The sequence below is a fragment of the Osmia lignaria genome, chromosome 14, assembly GCF_051020975.1.
Source record: "Osmia lignaria lignaria isolate PbOS001 chromosome 14, iyOsmLign1, whole genome shotgun sequence".
NCBI lineage: Eukaryota > Metazoa > Arthropoda > Insecta > Hymenoptera > Megachilidae > Osmia > Osmia lignaria.
In genome coordinates this window covers 1,614,182-1,640,566 of record NC_135045.1, presented here as the reverse complement: position 1 = coordinate 1,640,566, position 26,385 = coordinate 1,614,182, and the positions used below count along the sequence as shown (strand labels likewise).

General features: G+C 40.3%; 1 protein-coding gene across 6 annotated transcripts in view; it reads left to right on the top strand.

Annotated features, from left to right (window-relative positions):
- Window positions 1–210: 210 nt before the first annotated feature.
- SERCA (ATPase sarcoplasmic/endoplasmic reticulum Ca2+ transporting SERCA) overlaps window positions 211–26,385 on the top strand; it is a 28,339-nt gene continuing 2,164 nt past the window's right edge. For 2 of the 6 annotated variants that reach the window (XM_034335329.2, XM_034335330.2), the window contains exons 1-13: window positions 211–633; window positions 4,406–4,595; window positions 14,713–14,730; window positions 18,178–18,260; window positions 18,950–19,336; window positions 19,420–19,907; window positions 19,982–20,987; window positions 21,076–21,296; window positions 21,366–21,501; window positions 21,581–21,733; window positions 21,810–21,943; window positions 22,026–22,143; window positions 22,238–22,355. In XM_034335329.2, the coding sequence (XP_034191220.1) occupies window positions 4,478–4,595; window positions 14,713–14,730; window positions 18,178–18,260; window positions 18,950–19,336; window positions 19,420–19,907; window positions 19,982–20,987; window positions 21,076–21,296; window positions 21,366–21,501; window positions 21,581–21,733; window positions 21,810–21,943; window positions 22,026–22,143; window positions 22,238–22,355 (2,980 nt within the window). In that variant the 5' untranslated portion in view covers window positions 211–633; window positions 4,406–4,477. Of the gene's footprint in view, window positions 634–1,838; window positions 2,055–3,633; window positions 3,924–4,405; window positions 4,596–14,712; window positions 14,731–18,177; window positions 18,261–18,949; window positions 19,337–19,419; window positions 19,908–19,981; window positions 20,988–21,075; window positions 21,297–21,365; window positions 21,502–21,580; window positions 21,734–21,809; window positions 21,944–22,025; window positions 22,144–22,237; window positions 26,274–26,385 lie in introns of those variants that run through there. The other 4 variants (XM_034335328.2, XM_034335325.2, XM_034335326.2 and 1 more) reach the window with 4 other exon arrangements.

Genomic DNA, 26,385 nt, shown 5'->3' with positions numbered 1-26,385 from the left:
GATGCGTGTCGGTGAATCGATTTTCGAGGTTTAGCGAGCGTGTCTGCTCGGCGATATTCGAAGGTTAAATGGAAAAAACTACGACGACAGGCACGAGAGGCTGTACGGCCGTCGCCGGGACCACTGGCTTCCGGCCAGAGTTTTCCCTCGTTCGATGTCTCGCCGCCAGGTAGCGACGCCTACGGACTATTTAAAGGAATTTCGGCGAGGTTCGTCGCTTCGTTTCGTTGAGCAGCGCAGGCGTTGCCCTTTGAATGTTTGTTTGTTTTTCGCCCTCCGACGCCACCCTTCATGTAAAGAGTAAATAGTAAAAAGAAATTTAAAAAAAAAAAAAAAAAAGGAGAATAAATAAAAGGAAGCAGCGCGCGTCATCAAGAACGATGCCCAGGGAGGAGTAGCTAATTAACGGATCATCGTACGTATCAGGGAGAAGAGAGGATTACACGGTTGCGCAGAGTGCGTGTGACACAATTTTTCAATTCGTCTTGATCCGCGCCGTACGAATCCCGTGCCGCCTCGATCGAAGTGCGACGGGGTTGAGGACCCACCAGTTGGGCCGGTTTCATAAAAACGAGCAAACAATAGACAACAATATAGGAGAAGAGATAAAGCAGAGAAAAGAAGTAGTATTTGGTAAGTCTGCTTGCCGCGCTACCACCACCGCTCAACACCGTCGACATTGTAATTAAGTGTTTCTTGTGATGGTACGCGACTACTAAGTGTGAAATCATGGGAGAAAAGGAGTATTATAGAAAATGAGGAGAATCGAATGGACGATTTCGAGAAGTGTTGTGCGACGTTCGGTCAAGATACGAGGGACTAGCAATCGTGGACTATAGTAATTGTGGAAATTTGTTACAAAACCGTGACAGGGTATATCCCTAGATCCCTCCATCATCATTGAGATCGCATGTGTGTCGATACTCTGTTTCGGTGTCCAGTGATCATTGGGATTGTAAAGGAGAAAAAGATTAATTGAGAAATGATACTCGTTTAGTTGGGATTTAGATCTTCTTTTTCTTCTTCGTGCTTATATTCCAATTATTGTTATTCGTAGTTGACTTGAAATGCTGTCGGAAAGTCGTTATTCGTTGATATATATGAAAAGTTGTATAGCCAGTAAACGTTTAGTTACTTTGAAGTATAGCACAGAAGCTTAAGTAGCAGCCAGACTAACATAGCGTATTGCTTCATCGGACGTGTCGATGTGGGGCTCACGTTACATACAAACACGACCTCTACTTGTTTGCCAACAAACGTACTACATTTCCTATCTTTATAGCCCGTCCACCGTGTTGCATCTCATCTTCAAATAGAAACTGTTCCGCCACGCCACCCAACCCATTCGAATATTATATCACCCCGACTGTCTGTTACCTAACAGTATTATGGCATTAACGTTTCGCGCTCGATTTCATTTCACTGAATCATTTGTATACTTTATCTCATCCGAATCGTTCTTCCTTCGTTTCTAAGAAAAAAAACAGGAAAAAAATATAAACTATCGAGAGATTCACGATCGCGATTTTAATAGAGGGTGGACGGGTGTTACGTGAAATTAAAGATAAAAATGATGGCAATGAAAATGCGTACGGTTGGTAAAAAGCGAGGATCAGGATGATGTAGATAAGAGGGTAGAGGGAGAGAGAGAGGGACAGGTAGATAGGCAAAGGTAGCACGGGATAAAGATGAAACGTGAAAGAGGGATGGGTGGCTAGGAGGGAGGGAGGGAAGTTAGAGTGGCTGCTGGCCATCTCTGCCAAAATAATTAGGAAGTCGTCGTCAGAGACGTGCTAAAATCGTCCGCTGGGGCACGCGCGATTTGGCCGGCTAGTCGCGTCCCGGGCGTTCGAGCGAGCTGGTCGTACGGACAGCTTTCGGACCGGTTCACAAGTGTTCCGCAGTCCCGTGCGACCAATCGACCAGCTGTAGTCGTCGTCGTCCTTTTGCCGCGTGCCTTTCATCAAACTTTATCCCCCGCGCGAACCTTGATATGATCGCTTGTGCACTTTCGTCGCTACTACGGGACATCTACTTGCATTAGCGTCCAAAGGGTTAGTTCAGCTGGGATTTTTCATTTTTCTCCAGTTTTTCTTTTTTTTTTTTTTTTTTTCTTTCGATTTTCCTCCTTTGAACAAGCTTTCGGACAAATATAAGGTTAGACTTTTGGGTCATTGTTAGGTTCCATCAGGGTCGCGGTCTAAACGGATAGATCGGTATTCGTGGAACTTGTTGGAGACAACTAAATAGGATCGCGAGGCGAGTTCTCAATGCCCGGAATCGCTCATGACCGTAACCCCGATTCACGCTCCCGGCTACTCCATTCACGCTCAAGTTTAGCGCTAACCTTGGCTTCGGCGTTTGCTACCACGCGACCTTTGCACTTGGGTGGAATTTTAAGTTCCGGTACCAGTCGACCTTGAACGTAGAACGATCGACTGATACAACGAAGGATTTGATCGATCCTGGAACCATGCTTCTTCTTTACGCTTGAATACTAATATATTATCGTTGATCGATGACGTATCGGTAGAACGATAGAGTTGTTTTCTGAATCTTCTCGTATCTTACGCCCGTGTATATTTTTCAAAATGGAATCGCGTTCGAGGCCCAACGTGTTGATTAATTTTCAGTATACACTAATACGATCAAACAGCTTTATTTTCTTCTACATCGTATAAGTTTGCTACTTTACGACGTTTATTTCGTTTCGGTCTGCCTGACTAAATTTATTGACTAACGTTTCTACAATACGACGAGTCGCAGTTGTTGTAATCGTGGAAAGTTATAAACTTAATTTTAGACACAAGCGTAGACATTGGCCATCGGCGGGCTTTCACACGAGCGCGTGTTACATAACGTAAATTCATATCGGGAAAGAAATTGAAAAAAAAAATAATTGATCGTTTATTTCAAAAGTTGCTTTTTTAAATGACAATTACATTAACCATATGCCAAGAAAATTCCAATATATAACGTAGAAGTTTGTATACTTTTTCATTACATAATCTTAGCAAAAGTTTTCGATATAGTATCCATCTTTTGCCTCCATTGCTGCCCACCTGAATTTATTATAAACTGAGCGCTTCCCCGTTTGGTATATATCGATAAATCGAAAGACGTTCGATTCGAATCGATGTTCGATCATGAACTGTCGATCAAAGTGATCGAGATGAAATTATAAGAGCAATTGGTTACATAACGACAATATAGCGATGTCCTTTGAATGTCTTAAAATACGCGCCAAGGAAATAGACTAGCAGAAGACTGAAAATAGCTGAGTGCGTCATACTTGACGAACGCTGTCCAGCCAATAGCGTCGCTCCACATGCTCGGTTCATTCGACTCGCACGCACTTTCCTGCTTCGCGTTGCGCCGTCTCTGTAACGCGTTTCTCGTGAATGACACGGTGAACGTTATCGCGATCGCAAAGAATATTCTACTTTGAAATAGAAAAAGATATAAGCCCGGAGAAACGACGGTTCCTCGAGAAATGTTTTTCATCTTTAACCTGTTAAACTTTGGTTGACGCGGATTGCGAGACGGCGCGAAAGCAACTGCGCTGCAATTTGTTTAATGGCGCATTCCGCCAGGTGGCGCACGTGTGCAATGATTTGCCGTTCGCTGTGTCAGTCTCACGGAAGAGGAGGTTTGCTTAGCATTTACGGGAAATATATCGTTATGAAAATGACGTGCGTCTCAAATTTCTGTGCCCGCGTATCGTGATACGTTGTGCCCCGATCGTAGAAATTTTTCTTTTCAGTGTCCGGCGATTTGTTTGTTCGTGTCAGTTCGTTTCTGTTTTCTTCCTCTCTGTGTGCTCGAGTGAACCTTAGGGACCTGTAACTAACCTAAATATTCGACAGCCGTAACGTAATTTCCCAGTGACACGTCGCCAACGAATACTTTGTGCTTATTCCTTGGTGAGTTTCCTCTTATTAACGAATCTCATAGAGTATTTTCGTTCAAAGAGATCAAGGTAGATGAATTCTGTTCATCTTGGTAACTTTCGAGGCTGGACCAGGGTGTTTAACCTGAAATGGTTTACAATGTGATCGTGTGCACGCGTGATCCTTTCACGCTGATTACTGCTTTTCGACCTTATTTATATTTCGAAGCGTGTTTCTCACGTTTGTTGAGAACAATATTTTGTTCTTTCTACTCCAATGTTCATTATGCTGAAATTATTAAAACTCATGAAAACCATTCTTCTGGTTGAATTACTTCATAACGATTCTTCGTTTGCTGAATAATTATCTAATTATATTCAATGGTATTAACTCAGGATATCGTTGTTTCTTACCTTCATCATTTACCTAGTTTATAAATTTTCTATGTAAAATTGTACTTTATAAATAATCAACTGAAAGAAAATTTCTAACTTGTAATATCATTTGAATTGCAGAAACTGCAGTGTGAATGAACGTGGACAACCACTGAACAGATAAGATTAGTGAAGTACCAATACAAGGTAACCATGGAGGACGGCCATTGCAAAACAGTGGAAGAGGTGGTAAATTACTTTAATGTAGATCCTGATAAAGGATTGTCTGTCGATCAGGTGAAGAGGAACCAGGAGAAGTATGGTCTCAATGGTAAGTACCTGCATTCCTCCTATGCATCATATTTTTCTCTTTGAATATCGGTTTGTACATGCAACAATTTTATTTTATTTATTATAAAGCACACATTTATTATAAATTAAACATACAAAGTGAATAATATTTAATATTGCAACGTGTTGCACGTCTCATTATTTTATTCTTTATGTGCAACTCATTATTATGAGTCACCAGCATTAGGAGTTGCAGTCTTTTATTCTGAAATTTTGAAATAGAAAGCAACATTGTGCAATTTGAATTCAATTATATTGCGAATCCATTAACTGGACAAAGTTGAGTAGCATGGTAAAGAGTGCTTTATCGAGCTACTTGCGTTAGCATTGGTCTGTACACGACGCACGATGTTTATCCCCTCTCTATTACTTTCCACTACCAGTCCGCTGGTACACGTGTTCAAAGTTTTCTCAATGGCCCGCATCGGTGAAATCCCTTGAATCATCTTGCTGCCCCTTAAATACCGTCTATTGACTCGTTAGCTACCATCCTCCTATATCTAACGCCTCCGATTTCCGGTATGAGATGATGATTTTTTATTTTCTATCATTTTATTTAAAAAGAGAAATGTTAATTGCAATCTGACGTTCTAAGAATATTTTTATCCTTATGGCGAGATTACGAGTTCGTTGTTGAAGCATTGAAATAGGTGAAGGTTCTTTCCTCAGTTATCTAATTAAACTCTTAATTATAATGTAGAAACTTTTTCTCCCTAGAAGTTTGCTATTTACCACTTCGAAATTGTATATCTACTTTTTTATATTTTAATATTTTTATCGTCGTAGTGGGATGATCAGTTAATTGTTGAAGCATTAAAATAGGTCATCTGTCCTGTGAAGGTTTATTGAATTAATTAACCTCTTAATTATATAGTACATCGACTTTTTTAGACGTTTCTGTTCATAATTTTAATAATTCGTGAATTGGTACGAAATATTCAAAAATTATATTACTACATCCTTTTTTTAGAATATAATTTAATTTAAGTATAAATGAAATCATTTGATCGTATCTAATTCGAGGCACCTTCGCGACGATCGACGTGTTAATTAATCCAGCAGAGTTTAGTTAAATAGATGAAGATAATTTGAAAATTATCGTATTATCTTCTTGTACCGAACAATCGAAGTTATATCAATTAACGACTTTCCTAGTTCGTAAAGTATCAAAAGTAGAACGTACACTCTCGTGCTCGAAAAAACACACCACTATCTATGCCTCTTCAGCAGCTGAAAGCTAAAGCATGTAACTGTGTCATACACACTTTAGAATGAATTAATTATACCTCTGTATTACATGTCGTAAAGTCGGAATGGTTATCGAACGATAATGAACATAAATAAATACAAGATTAATATCTCTAGCAAAGCTCTACTATAAAAAGTAAAACGAGAAATTCTTCGATGAGCTACACGTTTGTTGATCGATTTCAATATAATTCGCTAATGCGTTTGCTAATGAAGATGATCAAAAATATGTGAAATCATATTCGAGTAACCCTTTTATCAGAGAAATGTTTCTGAAAAGTGAACGGCGAAAGAGAGTAGCGAAGAGATGCGCAAGGTTGTGCTCGTTTCCCCGTTATAACGCGTGTTCGTCGCGTTTGAAAATAATAATAGATGGTGGATTGTCAATAGAGGCCTTGAATCATTAGTACCGTGGCATTCATGGACGATCAGCGGGAAGATACGCGTTACACCTTTTTCTGAAGCATCGTTGGAAACCTGTTAAACTGACGTAAAATCAATGAAACGCGTTAACCAACGAATATTCATAGCTCTATTTCTATACAGAATCATTTTGTTTGTAAAATCATTTCACCTGTTTCCCGTTTATTTGATTTTATTTATTCCCAGTGTCCGGTTAAGGTACACGATAGAATCCGATTCACCTTTATTCATTTCTTATTCTTCAATAACAGGACGCTTGATATCGTACTTCTAAAGCGTTTTATTTACTCGAAACGATAGCAAGTTGCGTCTTACCTAAGATCCTTTGTATTTTATCTTTATTTTGCCGTTGAACCCTGAATGACAAGAAATTACCGTCGAATTACCGTCAGATAATCATTAGAACAGGTTGTTCCTACATAATTTTCTTATTACTCGAAAATTGCCGTATTTGGCTTTCAATCGGTATAAAGGAATTGAATATCGCCTGCGGTAATTGTATCTGTTTCCACTGATTCTCCGAGAAAATTGCTCTATTGTTGCATGAAACGAAATCGCGTCAGTTATTTTTCATGATCAACTTGTCGATCGGTCGCTGAAAATGTTCGATCGCTTAGGCGAAACACGAAAAGTGGTACCGTTACCAGATGAATGACCTTTTTCTTTGTTTTTCGATATCAGCTTGACAGCCTTGAATTAACGTGTTGATTGTTACAGTGGAAATAATCGTATCAAATAAGACGCGATAAAATGGATTATTTAACGCGGGACCACCAGTCGGTGCTGAAATTATTTATCATGATCAAATTAAATTCCCAGTGTCGACGTGGCGACGAACGTGTTAATTCGATCGAGCAATCACACGTGGCACCTTCGGTTTACTTTCTTTCTTTTTTTCTTAATTCGTTTATTGGTCCAATCATCGAAAATCGGCTATTTTTTAATTAATCACTTTCGAAGGAACAGAAATCTTTCGAATTAATTAATTTTCTTGATAATTTTACCTCGATATCGTTGACGTACTATCAGCTGGGAAAAGTTTACGCAATTATCGTGTTATCAGTAGTCGATTGCGAGCACGGACGTGGTACGCTAACAACGTATTTCCTGATCTACATAATGCAAGTCATACCGGTTCACGTCGAACTCGTCGTTATTTATCAATCATCGATTCGCATTGCTTCAAGTCCTATTAACTGTTAGAAATTATTATCAAGACGCGTTCTATCGAGTCTTCATTCAGGAAGTTGTATCGAATTCAAACGAATATTAACTTCAAACAGTCGCATCAGGACTGAATCAAGGAAGCTTCGATCGCAGCAACGAAAATTATTCAATTTTTTCTAATTTCGAGCCTAAAATGTTTATCGAAACTGACGAAGTCGAATGCTTGTTCAGCTGCACAATTAAAAAAATAAACCGTGGTCAATGATCCGTGAAATGAGCATCGCTACTATAGAACATAGGTTATTCACAGATCAAACTATTGAGTGTTTGAAACGGAAAAAAAATATCGAAGCATTCCGATAACGTTCTAATTTCGTACTCCAGGACCTTCTGGTTCCTTAACCCTTTCACTATTTGTGTCCGACATTCGGGTCAACCCTGAAGTAGTGAACCGCAATATTTATAAGACGTCTTCGGGATAAATAAAGAAACCAACGTGGATGGAATAATTTATCTATTGTCAGCGGTATTTTACAAAATTCACAAGCTCGACGACAAAGTTTCGCGGAACAACGTTTGGGAAAATAATATTAATTCTAACCGGGATTTGTTTACTCTTCGTTTTCCGCAAAGATTCGCGTTTTCCACGGCTCGCCTGTTGAATTTGTGGCGAAGCATTACGAGCGACGATTACGAGGCCTACAAAATAGGCGAGTGTGCCGCGAAGTATCGTCTTTCGTTTACAAAAATAAAATACGCCAAGCAACAAGTCTGTCTGTGCAACTCCGTTCTCTTCGCCTCGAAGAAGCTTTCGTTTCCATGAAAAATCAACCCTTCCTCGCTGGTTTTCCTTCCAAACGAATCATACCCGATCATTACTCAGATTACTTTTAATTATTACTGCACGCTATTCTCGGAGTCATTTCTTATCATTCTTGTGTCTTATTATACAAGACAAGATAATCATCCAGAAGTTAGGATTTTTCTGTCGGTTTTCATTTTCGACCGCCTTCTCGAATTATCATGATATAATACAAAAATTTCGGAGTATCGTATTTTGTTTCGACGATTAAACGAGTGAAAAGCGAATAAAATGACAATAACCGATAATGTTCGATTGAAGCTTGGTTTATTAACCTCGGTTACTTTCGCGTTATCATTTATCGGAGCCGCGAGATAATCAATGTGGGTCGTGCAACTGCGATTTCAGGAGTTGTCTTCGCAGATGCGGAGGTGAAAGTTTATAACTCTTTGCTAATCAATCCTCTCACTAACCGAACGCGTCGGAATTTACCTATTTTCTTCCTTCCATCGTGGCAATCAATCTCCATATATTACTATAATTAGAAAATTCATGTTTTGAGTGATTGCAATTACAGTGCAGCGCATAACAAAGGATTATTTTCACCGCGTCATGAGTCATAAGTAACAAACAACAAAGGTTCAAGTATCGCGGAAACAGTGATACGGCGATTGAATTCGCGATATCTCGGCGTTTCGTCACGGAAATTCAGAATCATTCGAAAAGCTTCGGCTTTCGCGATCCGTTTATTCAGTTCCAGAAATATATTCGGCGGACGTCGACACGTAGGTGTACGTAAACCTCTTTCTGGCCTCTGTGCACCTCTCGTTTCGCCTCGTACGGTAACGATTTTTAATCTTCCGTTGAATTCTTGCCAGCATTTGTCATTGTAACGGTGGAAGCTTCCTCTTCGAGAGAAGAGAAAGAATACCTGGCTGAAAATCGGACAGGTATTCAATAGGACGTTTTCAAGCCGATGTTCTATTTTCTATAAAAAGTGTCTATTCATGATCTATGAAAAATTTCTACAATTTATATTTAACAAATGGTTGTTGTTTCTTTAAAGAGGATTCAGTGTCTCTTGAACGTTCACGGGCACGAACAAAGGTAGAAACGAGATGCTATCGCTCTATTTTATCTAACGTATGTGCACACATTCGCTAGATAACGAAATTGCGCTTTAAATAGGACATAACAACCTTTAAATCAACTACCGCGCAGCGTGTCATGTACATATTAATTAACAACGTTTCTCTTGCAGAAAAATTCATCGTCGAACGTATATACCATCGTCCACGTGTTTAACCTGTTATACCTCGTTATAGTACATTCATAATTTAATCCGCTCCTTGTAATTCTCGCGAGAACGCGAAAACCGCGACGCGTTTCAGCTTTTCGATGACGTTGCTACGCTTTCGAAGGTATTTTGCTGCGCTGAAAAATGTTTCGTCATCTGCGAGAGACGTGTCCAAACAGCCGACTATAAAAATTTTAATTACAAGAATTCGCGATCGTGTTGATCCTTCAACCATTCTCTATATCAAATCCTGGAAAAATTCGTGAAAATATATGAAACGAAATTGGAAAAATGATCATTCTCAGGAACACTATTTGCGTTCAATGAAATTCCCTCAGTGGTTTCTTGACGTCATCGATCGACGTTCTGGTCGAAACAATAACACTTATTTCCTTTCCTCCGGTTTTTTAAAATAAAATCGATCTTCTGGAACTATCTAAAAATTCAAACCCATCCCGATGAATCATCGCGGTAGAATTTTCTTTTTTCTATTCTAAGATTCTTCTGCTCATAATTACGATCTTATTTCAAACAAGTAACGCCGATCAATAATACTATCAATTGAAGCGGCCGCGAAACGATCGCGATTTACGTGATAAACGTACGATTCGGAAGTGGGTTACTTTTATAAACAGAGGAATGAATGAGAAATTTTCGAACCTCCCAGGTGGTATCAATATTAATAAACCATGATTACACGAGAATGTGTAATTTACATTCAGCCTTTCATTCTTATCTCCGTGACATATGAACCGAACACCGAAAGGACTTGGTTTAAACACTCGTAGTTGAATTAAAATCGCGTGTACATATTTTATCTTTGAACTGCATCTTCTACAGAGTACACGATTCTTTACAAAGATATTTACTAAACTGTATAATTAGCCTGTGAACGTACCGCTGTTCGAATACCTTCTTCTGTTTGTGTACACATGACGTGGACGCGCGTCGAGCGTGTAAGTAAAAACCACGTCAGAGTAACTCGTCGTCTGATTCATTATTAATAAGTTACGGGGAAGAGAACTTTGTCACTTCTAAACAATTTTTGTTCCTGGTACGCTCGACGCATAGAGAAGTTCGGATCATCGATCGAAATCCGAGGGATGAGAAATCATTGATTTAATTATTTAATTAATTAATTCGATGTTAGGCCAAGGTGGATCAGAGGAATGCGTTTAAAAATCGGCTGGAACTCGGTAAATCGCGCGTGTTACGATGAAATTGCATTAAGTTTTATCGCGACAAACGGGGTTAATTCGTTTTAAGGCCGCTCTTCAAAATTAAAGCTCGTTGTGACGTTTAACCGTCCTCCGGGATGCGAGCATCAAATCGAGGGTCTTTTATGCGAACCAGAAGCCTTTTACTATTTTCTGGATTTCGTAGCACCGAGTTTTTCCTCAAACTTATTTCATATTTTGATAAAGAATTTTTGAAAACATATTTATTAATGGAACAAGTTATCAAAGTTCGGATGGAAAGTTTTCGAGTACCGCGTGTCAACTTTCACCGTTCCTAAACCAGGAAAATTATAACAAAAAGTTTATATCAGTCCGTTGACTTGTATTCAATATTTGAATAGCTATTTAGCGAAATTAAGCTAGCAAAATTTCTAGTAGAGAAACTGCGATTTTCTCGTGATTCAGCAGTGAAAATTATCTTTCATACGATTTTAGCAACAAATTTAACGCTTCCCTTATTCTGATCGATCGTACGATAGGGTGAAAGTTTCTCTAATAGTTAACTGTATCAGTCGTCTACTTTAAAATTCAAGAGACATACTGTAGTAGAAAAATAATTAGACCATTTCCTTAATTACATATAATTGCGAGATAATTCAAAAAACACCAATTTATTTAAATGTTAAGTGCAGCAGTGACAATAACCATTGACTATTACTATAGAAATGACATTTTTAACTGTTCAAACCTTTAATTAGACACTGATAAAATTCGCTTATTGAATGAATCACTGGACGATCAAATATCAATCGGGTGTTATTATTCTATTCTGGTTCCAACTATTCCTAGACACGATGTACTTTAAGATACTTCGTTATTATTATTCATGTTAACCGCTCCGTAATTGGCGCACAAAAATGTACATTGATGGCCTCGTTCCCGTGATGTATGCGAACCGATGTTGCTCACTTCGAAACGCGTGCGTTTCGCGTTAATAAATTGCGACACGTGTAGCATAATCTAGCATACCAGAAATAAGTGATGTACCATGCTGAAAAATAGGCGAATCAGGTAGGCTCTAAGTTTGCCTTGGCATCCATAAAGAGAAATTTTAACTTGGCTATTTTATTCACAAAACATTTTTTGGCTAAGATGAAATATAGTTGAAGGAGCGTACTTGGAAGATGATGATTTTCGAAAGTGCGTTAAGAAGCTGATTTAATTTGCAAGGTGTTAAAATATTCTTCAGTGTGCATAACTGTTTATTACCTGAACGGGACACTTGGAAAAGAATCGAAGAAAAACAGAAACTACGTCGAAGCTGATCGATTGCATATTCTGAAAACTTAATTACTTTAAGCTGATCCAATTAACTTATTGCCCGCGGCTGATGTGACGCGTTAAATGCGCGAATCGATGATATTTACAGAAAAATGTCATGCTTAAAATAGGAAATAATTAGCGGCATTTCGTTTCAGACTAATCAAGTCTATTGTCTTTCGATAGATCGAAGGTATTTGATAGGGGTACCGGCTAGTGTTCGTATATATTTCAATTAGACGATAAATCACGATTACACGACCGGTCTTAATAAACAACAATACGCGGCGGGCTGTTTTTCCACCGCAAATAGATCCTCGATGCACTTGCCAAAACTTACGCAACCCTTTATCAGATACTTGCATTCGCTGGCATTCCGTAACCTACATTTCAAAAATACACAATCAGATTTGAGAAGCGGGCAGAAGCACGTGAAACGATCCCCGGGTTATTTATAACCAACCGATTTTCGCGACTATATTTTCGAAATTTGTTCGTCCTCCATAGGAAAGTGTCTTTCGGTTCATTCAACCAGAATTTCTATCGTCTATTCGTTTTAAAAATTTGCATTCTCTTTTATTTAAGATACAAACGTACAGAAACGCATCGAAAGGGTTAAACCTTCCCGTACATAATTTCCCTCATATTTTCAGAATTTAAAAAAAAAATATTACAATCCATCCTGTGCTCAAAATCACGATCTTCCCTTATCGTATTTGCCAGCCAAGTTTCACCGATACACGCGGCGGAGCAACTTTGTGGTCCCGGTTGCATCCTGGCGTGATTAATTCGTAACCGTGACGCTCGAACAACGGAAAAACTCGATTTTTTTCTCTCTCCAGCCTCCTCGTGTCTCTTCTCTCCCGGTCTGCTGTTTCTGATCGCGTTCAACACCGGCATTGTTTCTGCAATAGTGTGCCATCGGTGTTGGCTGCTCTTAGTATGCGCGGCCAGGATCGATGGTGCTCCAAACGTCTCTGTTAACTTTGCACACGTGTGTGCACTGTACAGTCAAATAAACGTGAAAAAATTCAACGGTGCTCGGTTTCGCGTACACCCGAGGGATCGATATTTTTGCCTGGTAATTTAAATCCTTCTTCTCGTGACACATGTGACTGATTTCGATTGATCTTCAATGGGACTCGACATTTTGACGAGCGTACGGGTTTCATAAGGCCTCGTTACTGGGTCATTCAAGATCTACCTTTAACACTTTGACTGCCACGCTAGAGCCGTCGAAAATTCCATTATTTATATTTTTATTCATAATTTCAAGTGTCTAATTCGAGTATCTCCAATTAAGTAAGTCAAAGAATTCCTAATAATGAGTGATGGATTCCTATTGAAGTTCAAGTGATATATGGGTAACATGACAGTCAAAATGTTAAATCTGCCTTATTTCAAGCGACACTGGTAATTAAAAAATATTATAACATTGAATGCGGCGTTATATTTGTCATCGATTATCGCAATTTGACGGTGGTTATCAAAATTGAACCGCGTTACTGACCGCAACGCGTAAGCCGCTAAGCGTTCGAATAATGCAATATCGGTTCCATTCGAATGCCAATCTCGGTGACGTCTGCCTCGATTAAATTAATACCTCGATTTGCATCCTTCGGGAAAACACACCTGTGCAGAATACAGATGAAGAAAAAAAAAAGAATTAACATATGACGCGTTTCGAGGCAATCATCGCCGCGTTTGATCCCATTACGTTTGTCACCTATGGAAATTAACAGTTACCCTAACAGTTTCGTGTCGTTGGCCATCTGCCACTGGTACACAGATTTGCGACACGTTCCTCGTTTTCTCGTTCGTTTTTTGGCAGGATGCTTGGTACAGAAATGATGGCCGTTCAGAATTTCAGGTCCGAGCAAATGAGACTCGAAACACTGTTTGCTTTATTACTCGAAGTATAAATTGTCGAAATTTCGGAAACATCGCCGGCGAAGTAAAAGCTATTATTGTTGCACATTTCTGAGTTCTCATAGTCGTCTAGAGGAAAAGCGACTATGTAGCTGGAAAATCTGGTTTTGCTCTCGGTTCACTTTCGAAACTCGTTTGCGAATATATTTCAGGATTTAATTCATTTTCTATTATTAGATCTATCTCTGGATAAATGGCTTTTTTATACCTGCCATTCACTGCTCGAAAATTTTCCCAACTTCAAACGCATTCCTTTGAAAATTGGATGAAGATCTAAAGTTAAAGTAGACACAGTTATCGTTCATCTAATTCGAAGCAATCCTCGTTAGAAATGCTTTCATCTTGCTAATAGCGAAAGTATGCGAAACACAGCCGGTGGCGTATCGGAAGCGGTAATGTCGGGATTCAAGCTGGAAATTTGTTCCTTTTCACAGAACCCTACTAGTCCCACATTTTTTCCCCTTTGCCGAAGCCCACTTTTTACTGCTTGTCACGGGGACACGAGTCGATGGGACGTCACCGTGTACGGGCGTTTATTATCGACGAGAAAAACGTTGTTTGCCATGTCAGTAAGCGAACGGTGCTTCAACAATTCAAACTAGGCCAGCTTAAAGAAGCTACCTCCGTATAGACTTTCTGTAAATCTTTGCCGCTGCATGTACGAACCGAATTATCAATTCCTTGTCAATTCGTTCAACAGTTATTTATCTGCTATGTATTTTCTTTGTTACAGAATTGCCAGCCGAGGAGGGTAAGTCTTTCTACCTGAAAAGGTTTCTCTGTTCTATGACTATCGACACGGTAAGCTCTTCCCCTGACGAACTGGCATCGATCTTGTACATACACAGTGTTCTGAGGTGACACTAGTTACAAATAGTTACTTAATTAATAATTTTTTCAAGGGAGAAAATTATTTTCATTTTCAGCACGAATTTTATTTTTATTTTTCTTGCAAAGGGTTGTATGGATTCTTTTATTGAATTGCAATTAGGAATTGATTAATTTTGATAAATGTCACGTAGAAAAAAGATAATCAGGGAAATAGGATAAGATACGACTTGATTAAATAACATAGTTGAATATTGAAAGCATCGAGCCACGATGACATAGATACACCGAGGTACGGATGAACGTCTAATGCCAGATCTCTGGCATTCATAGGTTCTCCCGAGGTTTCGGATCATGCAAAATCGAGGCTTCTCTCGTCCCGTATTGTTTACAGCTTCACGTGTAATCTGTCGTGCCCTTTGCTCCCTTAAAAATAGATGCACTTGTACGTAGTCGAGGCTTTTGGGCCTAGCTGATCCTAAAGAAAAGAGCAATGATGAAAATCAGTTGCGTTTAGTCTTGTTAATGTTCATCCAGTTAGTCGTGCAAGGTTGCTCTTTCAAGATATATTTAATAAGTCTTCTTTCGTCGCTAAGAATCCCCAAGAAACGGTCCTTTTATTCATCGCAAATACTTAATCAACCGATCGTGTGACCTAGTTTTCTCGTCTCACGATCCTCATTATCTCTCGTTAGGCGAGTACTTGATCGATCTCGAGAAATTCGCTAGATCCAATCGAACGACTTCAAAGGCATTGAATGGGGTAACGCGATTTCTGAAGGCGCGTATATCGAGCACTTAGTCCAACACGTGTAACGTTATGTCACCGGAGGAAGAGAAGTCACACGCAGATGGCTGCTGGATGATAGAAGACGTCGCTATCAAAGCAGGCCAGCCTCCGTGCTATACACTCGATGCACATTACCGTTTCACGTGCACACGCGTGTAGTATATGGCTGTGTATTTGGAGGAAGAGCCGATGGTAAACGTGTCAACCAGATCTGCAGCCGGTGTCTGATCGCACCGTTCCCTCTACCACTCGGTGCGCCAGTAATTGCATCCACATTATCCTCGATCAGCTCGACCCGCAAGATGCCTGTTCGCCTTCTAGCTTGACCTTCGATGCTAAATCGACCCCTTTTTCTCTTTGCTCTCACTTTCCAGCCTCTTAGTAGCCAGGGACACGTGACAATGAGATGTAGGCGGTGGATCGCTTTCTTAGAATTCATTGATTATTAGGCGCTTATTGGAGCTAGCAGGGATCTCAGAAATTTATATTTGAAAAAGAAACAGATTTATTTTAGATAAGTCTAGCGCTCCGAGTAATCGGAGTCATGGTGGCGAACGTAATTAGTCGCGATTGGAGAGAATGGCACGCGATTCGCAATCACGCGAATGGTGTTCCTGTTGAATATTCAATCGCGTAACCAGCTGGAAATCGCGAGCTTTTTCTAAGAAATAAAGAACGGTTAACCGGGACTGATGCAGCTTTTTTTTTCATTCTTATAATCAAACTGACATTTTGCTGGAGACTTGTTTTAATGTATCATGTTTATAATCAGCTCGTTGAAACTGTTGCGAGAGCAATATCGAGCTACTCGGTAAACTCGAGCCCTGAATTTATCGCTCGCTAATTAATTCAAGTAACGATCGAGCTTCCTTGCAGCCTTCAAAATGAATCGAGAAGTTTGAAAATTTTGGTACTCGGGTTAAATTAAAACATAAATTTCATTTATTATATTTCAAGGACTCCTGCGATGAAATTTATAAAAAGAAATGTAATTGTTCTTCCATTATCGGTGTCGTTATTTTTATCTGGACGGTGTTGAAATTCTTTTCCAAAAGGGCGCCGTTCGAGCCCGAAGTCCTAAAATGGTAACAGCCGTATTGATTTTCATCTCACGTAATAGCTCACTTCCGTTCCTGCCAGTTTTGTGTCGCGAGATGCACCGTTGACGCAGACCTAGCCAATCAAGGCCGCATTAATGAGATTTCTTTCATAATTTAATGACAGAGCGGAACCAGCGAAACCGGTAGGTCATCCAAGTAACTCGTTCCGCGTTTCAACCTGTCGCTGATCAACAATATCCGTATTGCGTGGACAAACGCGATGATGAAAGTGATGCTTGCACAACACTCGTTGAAAGAGACATTGATGACATATTGACCGTCGCGAAATCGCGTTTCGTTGCGTTACCTGCGGTCATTCGATTCGAATCAATTTCTTTTTATTTTATTCCATTCTTCTGGATTTTTTTTTTTATTTTATTTTATTCTTCGTGATTTCTCTTCGTATGTTATATATAACTTATTTATGCAAATTGGTAAAATCAAGATATCGTAATGAACCATTCGTCAACTGTATCATCGATGAAATCTAAGATTCTTTTCTAAAAAAAAAAAAAAACCAATAAACGTGCTGGATATTTATGTAAATATACACTTTCACGATTGTGTACTTTTATTTCTAAAGAGGTGTTTAGTTTATTATGCAAATTTCGCGCATATCGTGAAAAAATTCATGGGATACTTCGTCCAGGTCGTATCACGGTGAAACGATGGTTAACCGGAAATTTAGAGTGCAGGGAACGGAACGTCGGCTAAAATTCCGACCAGAGATGCAAGGTGGTGAAAAGCGATCAGGCGGATGACGAGGTAGAAACGCGTTCCTGTAATTGGCTAGCAATCGGATTTTCACTGGTCTCTGGTCGTCGCCGTAGATTACAATTAATGAAATCGTCAACCGTAGAGCACGTTGGAACGATGTGACGTCAATCGCATACTGGCAAAAGGCACTTGCCATCAAGGACGCCAGGCCCTGCCCCCGATTACTATCAGCTTTACCATTCTTCTTCTTTTTTAATTTTTTTTTTTTTTTTTTTTTAAAGCGAATCGATGAGAGACTTCTTCCAGATCGAACTTGAATTGCCAAGTCAACAGGTTGCTATTTTTCTTAGACGTTCGACGCGATGACCTTCGTTGGAACAGACTTCGTAGCCTTCCGACGATCCTAAAAAGTTGTACGACGCGAAAATTAGTGCCACCTCAGACGATTTCACTTTGTTGATAGTCAACCTTGGGAAACACTTGCAAACAGAAAAATGCCAGTTTGTGTCGCTTTTTGATTGCCAAATTAGGTGAACAATGTGGTATTTTCAAGGGAATGTCGTGTCGAAATTAAAAGTAGAAAAGAATTTTTTAATATCCAAATTTTTTCCTAATCAGCCTGTTAATTGCAAAGATTGAAAATACCATTCTTCTTAAATTAAAGAAAATAATCTTTTCCTAGTAGAAGAATGACTCAATTAACAGGTAATCAAAGGTGGAAGGATTGCGTGGGATCTAACTTGGACTTGTTTTCTGATTTCAGGAAAATCTATATGGCAACTCGTGTTGGAGCAATTCGATGACCTTTTAGTTAAGATTCTTCTGTTAGCCGCTATTATTTCTTTTGTACGTATATGTATTTATTGGTAATCTTAAGAAATTGATCGAATGATTATCATTTGCATCGGTAGTCTGTGAACGACGATAGGTTATTAATTAATCTAAAGTAGGATTATTCACATCGGCGGATAAAGAACAAAGAACGTATCTCGCTATATGAAATACGTCAATTATGTACTACGTAGCCTGATCACGATGGAATCAATTCGATCGGATCCGAAGAAGCCGTATTCGGGAAATGTTTGAACCGTTCACGCCCGTTCATTGGCAACGAATGATCTCAGATGTAACGCGATGAACCGTTGAGCGTTGCTTTATTTTTAGATGTGACGTTCAAACCACGGTAATTAATAAAATCGAAGCAGTGCATTATTCCTCCGCGAGCCGTTAAGTAATTATTAGTTGCACGAAGTGTTGCTATGTTCGCGATAGAGAGGGGGGGGTGGTTCAAGGCTCGTTCATTATAAATACATCTGGTTGCAAAGGTGAGAAAATAGCGCATCGATTATCTTGTCCTATGACACGAGACTCTCGTTACCTTTACGCACGTGTAGAGATTCCATTTCTCCGTTGTTCTCGGAGAATGTTCATATCATTAACGATAACAATGTCTTTCCAGTGAAATTGACGTAATTCGGATCGTTGTAAAACCTTTGTATCGTTTTCTCAAAAATGTTACATATGTTGTTTCCTAGGTATTAGCTTTATTTGAAGAGCACGAGGATGCATTCACGGCGTTCGTCGAGCCCTTCGTCATTTTGCTCATTCTCATCGCCAACGCCGTGGTCGGTGTTTGGCAAGAACGTAATGCCGAGTCTGCGATAGAAGCGTTGAAAGAGTACGAACCCGAAATGGGTAAGGTTTTACGATCGGACAAGGCCGGTGTTCAACGAATTCGCGCCAAGGAGATCGTACCCGGTGACATAGTCGAGGTGTCCGTCGGTGACAAGATCCCGGCCGATATTCGTCTCACCAAGATCTTCTCCACCACCCTCAGGATCGATCAATCTATCCTGACCGGTGAATCGGTCTCGGTGATCAAGCATACAGATCCTGTTCCCGATCCACGTGCCGTTAACCAGGTTGGTGCGATTTCAAATATTTTGCTTCGAGTTATACCCATCGACGAAGAGAAATATTTACAGAATCTTTTATGTTAATACAGGATAAGAAAAATATTTTGTTCTCTGGTACGAACGTCGCGGCGGGCAAAGCCCGTGGCGTGGTCATTGGTACAGGCTTGAACACCGCCATCGGTAAGATCCGTACCGAGATGTCCGAGACCGAGGAGATCAAGACGCCTCTTCAACAGAAATTGGACGAGTTCGGCGAGCAATTGTCGAAAGTCATCTCCGTCATTTGCGTGGCTGTCTGGGCTATCAACATCGGTCACTTCAACGACCCCGCCCACGGTGGATCCTGGATCAAGGGTGCCATTTACTATTTCAAGATCGCCGTTGCTCTTGCCGTAGCCGCAATTCCCGAAGGTTTGCCGGCTGTGATCACCACTTGTCTGGCTTTGGGAACTCGTCGTATGGCCAAGAAAAATGCAATCGTGAGATCGTTACCCTCCGTCGAGACTCTGGGTTGTACCTCTGTTATCTGCTCGGATAAGACTGGTACTTTGACCACCAACCAGATGTCTGTTAGCCGGTAAGTCTTTAATTAATATCATCTAGTACATTGAAACAGGTCTGTTTAATGAATTACACGAATGTGTTCCACAGTATGTTCATCTTCGACAAAGTCGAGGGCAACGACAGCAGCTTCCACGAGTTCGAGATCACTGGATCAACCTACGAGCCCATCGGCGACCTCTACCTGAGAGGACAGAAGATCCGGGGCCAGGAATACGAGACTCTTCACGAGATCAGCACAATCTGCATCATGTGCAACGATTCTGCTATTGATTTCAACGAATTCAAACAAGCATTCGAAAAGGTCGGCGAAGCAACGGAGACTGCTCTGATCGTTCTCGCTGAGAAAATCAATCCGTTCGGAGTCCCTAAGAGCGGGCTGGACAGGCGTAACGGCGCCATCGTCGTTAGACAGGACATGGAGACGAAATGGAAGAAAGAATTCACTCTGGAATTCTCCCGCGATCGTAAATCCATGTCTTCTTACTGTGTTCCTCTGAAACCGTCGAAATTGGGCAACGGACCGAAGCTGTTCGTCAAGGGTGCCCCAGAAGGTGTCTTGGACAGGTGCACGCATGCTCGTGTCGGTTCTAACAAGGTTCCTCTCACCTCGACCCTGAAGAATCGTATCTTAGATCTGACTCGTCAATACGGAACGGGCAGGGACACTTTGCGTTGCCTTGCTCTCGCCACCGCTGATCACCCGATGAAACCTGACGACATGGACCTTGGCGACTCCACCAAGTTCTACACATACGAGAAGGATCTTACGTTCATTGGTGTCGTTGGTATGCTCGACCCGCCTCGCAAGGAAGTATTCGACTCGATTGTGAGGTGTCGCGCCGCTGGTATTCGCGTAATCGTTATCACTGGAGACAACAAGGCCACCGCTGAAGCTATCTGCAGACGCATCGGTGTGTTCACCGAGGATGAGGACACCACTGGAAAATCCTATTCCGGACGCGAGTTCGACGATCTTCCTGCGTCGGAACAGAAGGCGGCCTGCGCTAGAGCTCGTCTCTTCTCTCGTGTAGAACCTGCTCACAAATCTAAGATCGTTGAGTACTTGCAGAGCATGAACGAAATCTCGGCCATGGTGAGTTTACATCGACGACGTATTGTTTCAGGTGCAGATTACTTGTATTAATTAATTTTTGTCTGATATTTATTTTCATCTGTTACAGACCGGTGACGGTGTGAACGATGCCCCTGCCTTGAAGAAAGCTGAGATCGGTATTGCTATGGGATCTGGAACTGCCGTAGCAAAGTCCGCCTCGGAGATGGTGTTGGCAGACGACAACTTCTCTTCGATCGTCGCTGCCGTTGAGGAAGGTCGTGCCATTTACAACAACATGAAACAGTTCATCCGTTATCTGATTTCTTCCAACATTGGTGAAGTCGTGAGGTTTGTATCGAGAAATTTCTGTCGATCTTCTGTAAAGAAATAACTTGAAAATTATTTTAATCGTTACAGTATATTCTTGACTGCCGCTCTTGGTCTTCCCGAAGCTCTGATCCCTGTACAACTTCTCTGGGTCAATTTGGTTACTGATGGTCTTCCCGCCACTGCTCTTGGTTTCAATCCCCCCGACTTGGACATCATGAGCAAGGTAACGTTTCCAATGAATCGATCGGTGTTTAATTATGTAAATTAAAAAAAAAATTATAATTATATCTATGATGCTACAGCCACCCCGTAAAGCCGACGAATCTCTTATTTCTGGCTGGTTGTTCTTCCGCTATTTGGCTATTGGTGGATACGTAGGTGCTGCAACCGTTGGATCAGCTGCATGGTGGTTCTTGTACAGTCCGCATGGTCCACAAATGAACTACTACCAACTGGTGATTATTAGATTAGGAAATTTGATCGTCTGATGTTTGATAATATACATGTAAAATTAAACTTTGAAACTCATAGACTCATCACTTGGCGTGCTTGGGCGGTGGTGACGAATTCAAGGGCGTTAACTGCAAGATCTTCACGGATCCTCATCCCATGACAATGGCCCTGTCTGTACTTGTAACTATTGAAATGTTGAATGCTATGAACAGGTAACAGGATATAAACGAACACCGTCTTTGTGAATGTTTGAGCTAGTATTAATTTGTTTTCTGTTGTTTTGTTTCCTTTCAGTTTATCTGAAAATCAGTCTCTCATCACTATGCCGCCGTGGTCTAACATGTGGCTCATTGCCTCTATGGCTCTTTCTTTCACACTCCACTTTGTCATCCTTTACGTCGACGTTCTTTCGGTATATTATTTAAAAACCAATCGATTTTATACCAAGTGTATATTACATTATTGACACGTTGTTACTACACATGTTTACTTCCTGTCTGTTTCAGTCCGTATTCCAAGTTACCCCTCTAACGGTCGAGGAGTGGGTTACCGTTATGAAGTTCTCCATTCCAGTGGTACTTCTCGACGAAACCCTGAAGTTCATTGCCAGAAAGTTCACAGATGGTGAGAATCCAATTTACACAGTGCATTGGATCGTTCTAATGTGGGCTGTGTTCTTTCGACTATTACGTATCTGTCCCATATAGAACATCCGTGAAAAAAAAAAAAAAAAAGAAATGTTTAGTCTAACAGACGATGTTTTTCCTATGGAAAACATTTGCAACTGAGTTCTCGGACTTGCAATTGCATTTAAAACCGAAGTTCTTCCCCGTTGCCCGGGAAGCTCGAGATAAGTTATTAATTGAAGTGCGTTTAAGTGAGATTTTAACCAGTTTGACTGTTGTGCATGGTGTTAGTACAACCATACAGATTTGCCACCAAGGCCCACCATGCCCGCATCACACCGTACCCTGACGTCGTTCTACAATCATATACGGGTTTTAGTGGCTTCGAGTGATAAAAGAAAGAGACCCATCGCAATCAAAACAATTGTGATTGTTAAATTATTTTCTACGAGTGCCTTTTGAACATTTAACTTTCCTCCGCAACAAAGTACCCATTGATGTTTTTTCTAATTCAATGATTTGTTATTACATTCCGATCCTATCCTGTTGTACCTGCATGTCCTCTAAGCACATTGCACTTTATGAATAATAATTTTTTTTTTTTCTTGTAATTATTATAACAGTAGATCTTTAAATTTTAAATAGCAGCTGCACTCGTTAACTTATTTGTTGTTAATCTGGCAATTTTTTGTTCTATTTTTTTTATTAGTTAAATCAATTTGTAGTAAAGTATAGTGTTTAAGAAAATTCTAAAAAAAAAAAAAAAAATGGGAATCCAGGGAACATGTTGCACGATGTTTTGGTAATAGTCTTATTTTTCAGGCACTTCACTTTAACGCACACGCATAATTAGCTCACGGTGAACTTCTAATTGTTGCTCTTCTCTTTCTTTTCTAATTTATTCTTACTTTCCATTATCACCGCTTTCGTTGTTGCTTATTAACTAGAACCGAATTGTTGTTAATTAATTCCCCAGCATCAAGATTGTCTGCTTCGGTGAAGAGGTCAATGCTGGAACTGCCTGATCCGTTGCTGAAATGTCAACTCAAAGATTGTGCATGAAGTTTGAATTAATGGATCTCATTTTGAACCCGTACATACTATGTCTTCCTTCCCGTAGAGAAGTAATTGCATGCACAATTAAAAAAGGAAAAAAAAAAACCCTCGATGATGTACATCCTACTAAAACTCACCTCGTAGAACAATCGCTATCGATAGTTTGTAAATCCTGCTGTGCTTTACAAATTGTGATCGTTACTTCCACGATGATACTCAATTATTTTCTTCGCGATATCACGTCTAAACGATTGAATACTTAGCCTCGGTTCGATTTAGTTTGATTCAATTTCAACCGCGTTTCGAACACCTTTTATTACATCCGGTTTCATCGAATTAAACGAGCACGGCAGGATCACTCTACCATCTTTGCACTCTCATCGCATTCACTCTTTTACCTTTACGTGTACCTTACTGGGTGTGATTTACATGTTCGAACGATTAATGCCATGCAACAGATTTGTATACCACTAATTTAACAGATGCGGACTGCAAAGACTCGCGCGTGTAACATAAGAGAAGGAGACCGAAACTCGATCGTCTCTGCCAGTCCGTGTCTTGTATTAATCCCCTCGTTTCCCTCAGGATGGTGGTCTGAACACGAGCTACGCTCGTTATCTTATCTAAGTGTACATTTTTGTTCCTATTCACCGATCACGGCCAATATTTCCATTCTCATTCTTTCGCCGTTGAATGAAACGAACAGTAAATCATTGTAAAAAGAAAAGAAACGATTTACCTTTATTCTTATTTTAGTCTTCTGTAATATGTATATCGAAGAAGGCATCGAGCGAATCTCGAGTTCAGACATTGGCCGACAACAATCTTTATACACGCGCCACATGCGAAACGGAATATCCGGTCTCATCACGAGTTACGTGGGCCTCTTTAACGCATCTAACTGTCTCCTTTAGTCACATTTCTCATCCGGGGTTTTATAAATCATAATACTAGAGAGTATATATATATATATTGTTCGGCAGAATCGTGCCGTGTTTGTAAATGGTGAAACGCGCTAATCGAACCACTTCTCGGCCCCGTGCAAACGCAACAAGACTGACGATGTGGTTTCAAGAAGTGGTTCGTGTTTTCGCGTGAATACAACGTTTGTCCATCGTTCGTTCGACGCGAAAAAGTGCATAATTAATTTAACTGCGTTGGAAGCGTGGCGACGCGTCAACAACAGAGTCCTCGTTCGCAATTTAAAATACTAGTGTAATATATATATTATATACATAAATATTATTAATTAAACCGGTTAGGGCGTGATACTACTTTGGTATGGGCATAACTGAACTTAATTAGACGGGAGATCCGCGAAAAAATGATTTTCTTTTTTTTTCGCGAAGAGTATAGCGACGGTGGCGTGTAACGCGGGGTTCATGGATGGGCGCGTGACCGATGGACGGGGGGGGAGGGTAGCGCGTTGGGTGCAGCCATGGGTGCTCGTCAACGGGCACGCGCCGATCGGCACCGCTTACTTCGAATCCGTCGGGGAAACCCACTAACTTGTGTGTGTTTTGTTCGAATTTAACATAGAAGCAATTTACTCTTTTTTTCTTTTTGTACAGCGATATCACTGATATCAATCGAGTACCGGCAGATCTTCTTCGACGATTGATCCTGTGCGATCGCGCGACCGGGTGAAAAAATTCTGAATAAAAGCTAGTGTACTTTTTACGCTCTCGTCATTGCGTATCGCGTCGATGGCACAGAGATAGATCGCGAAGATCATGATTGCCGATACGAACGAAAACGGTCTGACGGCAGTTCACGACGCTCAATAAAACGTAAAACGTGAGAGAAACATATTCATTCTGTTTTTTGCGTTCGTTCATTCGACGTACCGAACGTTTGTAAGTACTTGGATTGTGTGGATTGTTTTTTCTGTTTTCTTCTGTTTCTTTTTTTTTCTTTTTTTCTTTTTGTTTCTCGTTTGTTCTTTTCTTTTCTTCCTCTCTGTTGACTTGGAAAAAGATCGATGACGAGGATGTCACGGAGAGGAAAGAGAAGGCCAACGCTCCGCCGCGTTACGCAAGAGAAAATTGAATCGCTGGATTCGCGATGTCGGTGAAACGCGAGGATCTTCAACCTTTCTCACCCTATCCGAGAACCTTTTCATCCGTAGACGATATGATAGTTGCGAAATTTTTCTTCGAAACGCTTGTGAAATATCGCGTTTCTCACGCTCGCGAATCCAACGAACAGCTTGCCTGACGCTCTGACTAGCTAATCTAGTACGGTAAATGTTACGATGGTGATACCCACGGTCGCATCGTTCGTTCAGGAAGTACCTATTTCTAATGATAATAAGATAATATTAATAATATTAATGATGATAATAATGATTAATAACTTATAAATAGAGTGCGATTATATTTGAATGATTTGATGCATACGTTCGCCACAGACGCACGTTGTGGCGGATCGACGGTGTGATGATCCTAATTAATTAGACCCGCATCGACGGTCTAACGAACAAACCGGCAAGCGATTCGACGACGATAATATAGACAGAGAGAAGAAGGGATAAGAATGATTTGCATCGTGAATAGAAAAAACGGGATTCGCAATCACACGTGTCTCTTCGATTGTCGCGTTTCATCTCGAATCAAGACCGGAAGGTGAAAAAAATAAATAAATAAATAAATAAAAGTGAAAGTATACGTATTATCGCGAACGAATTATCGATAATTAGCGACGGTCCAACCTCTAGTGCGTTACTTGTTACATAAATAAATGAGGAAATGAAAAATAGGAATGATGTGTTAACTAAATGCGTGTTCGCATGTCAATGATCGGCCTACTATGATTAAAAGAAAAGAAACATAAAAAAAAAAAAAAAGAGAGAAAAGAGAAATCGGTTGAAAGAGTAGAGTATCTCGCAGGAGAGTGGCATATGCCGCGTGTAAGAACATCGAACACTTAATACAATGTGAACTGTAATAAGTGTTTGTTTGCTCCACTCTGTC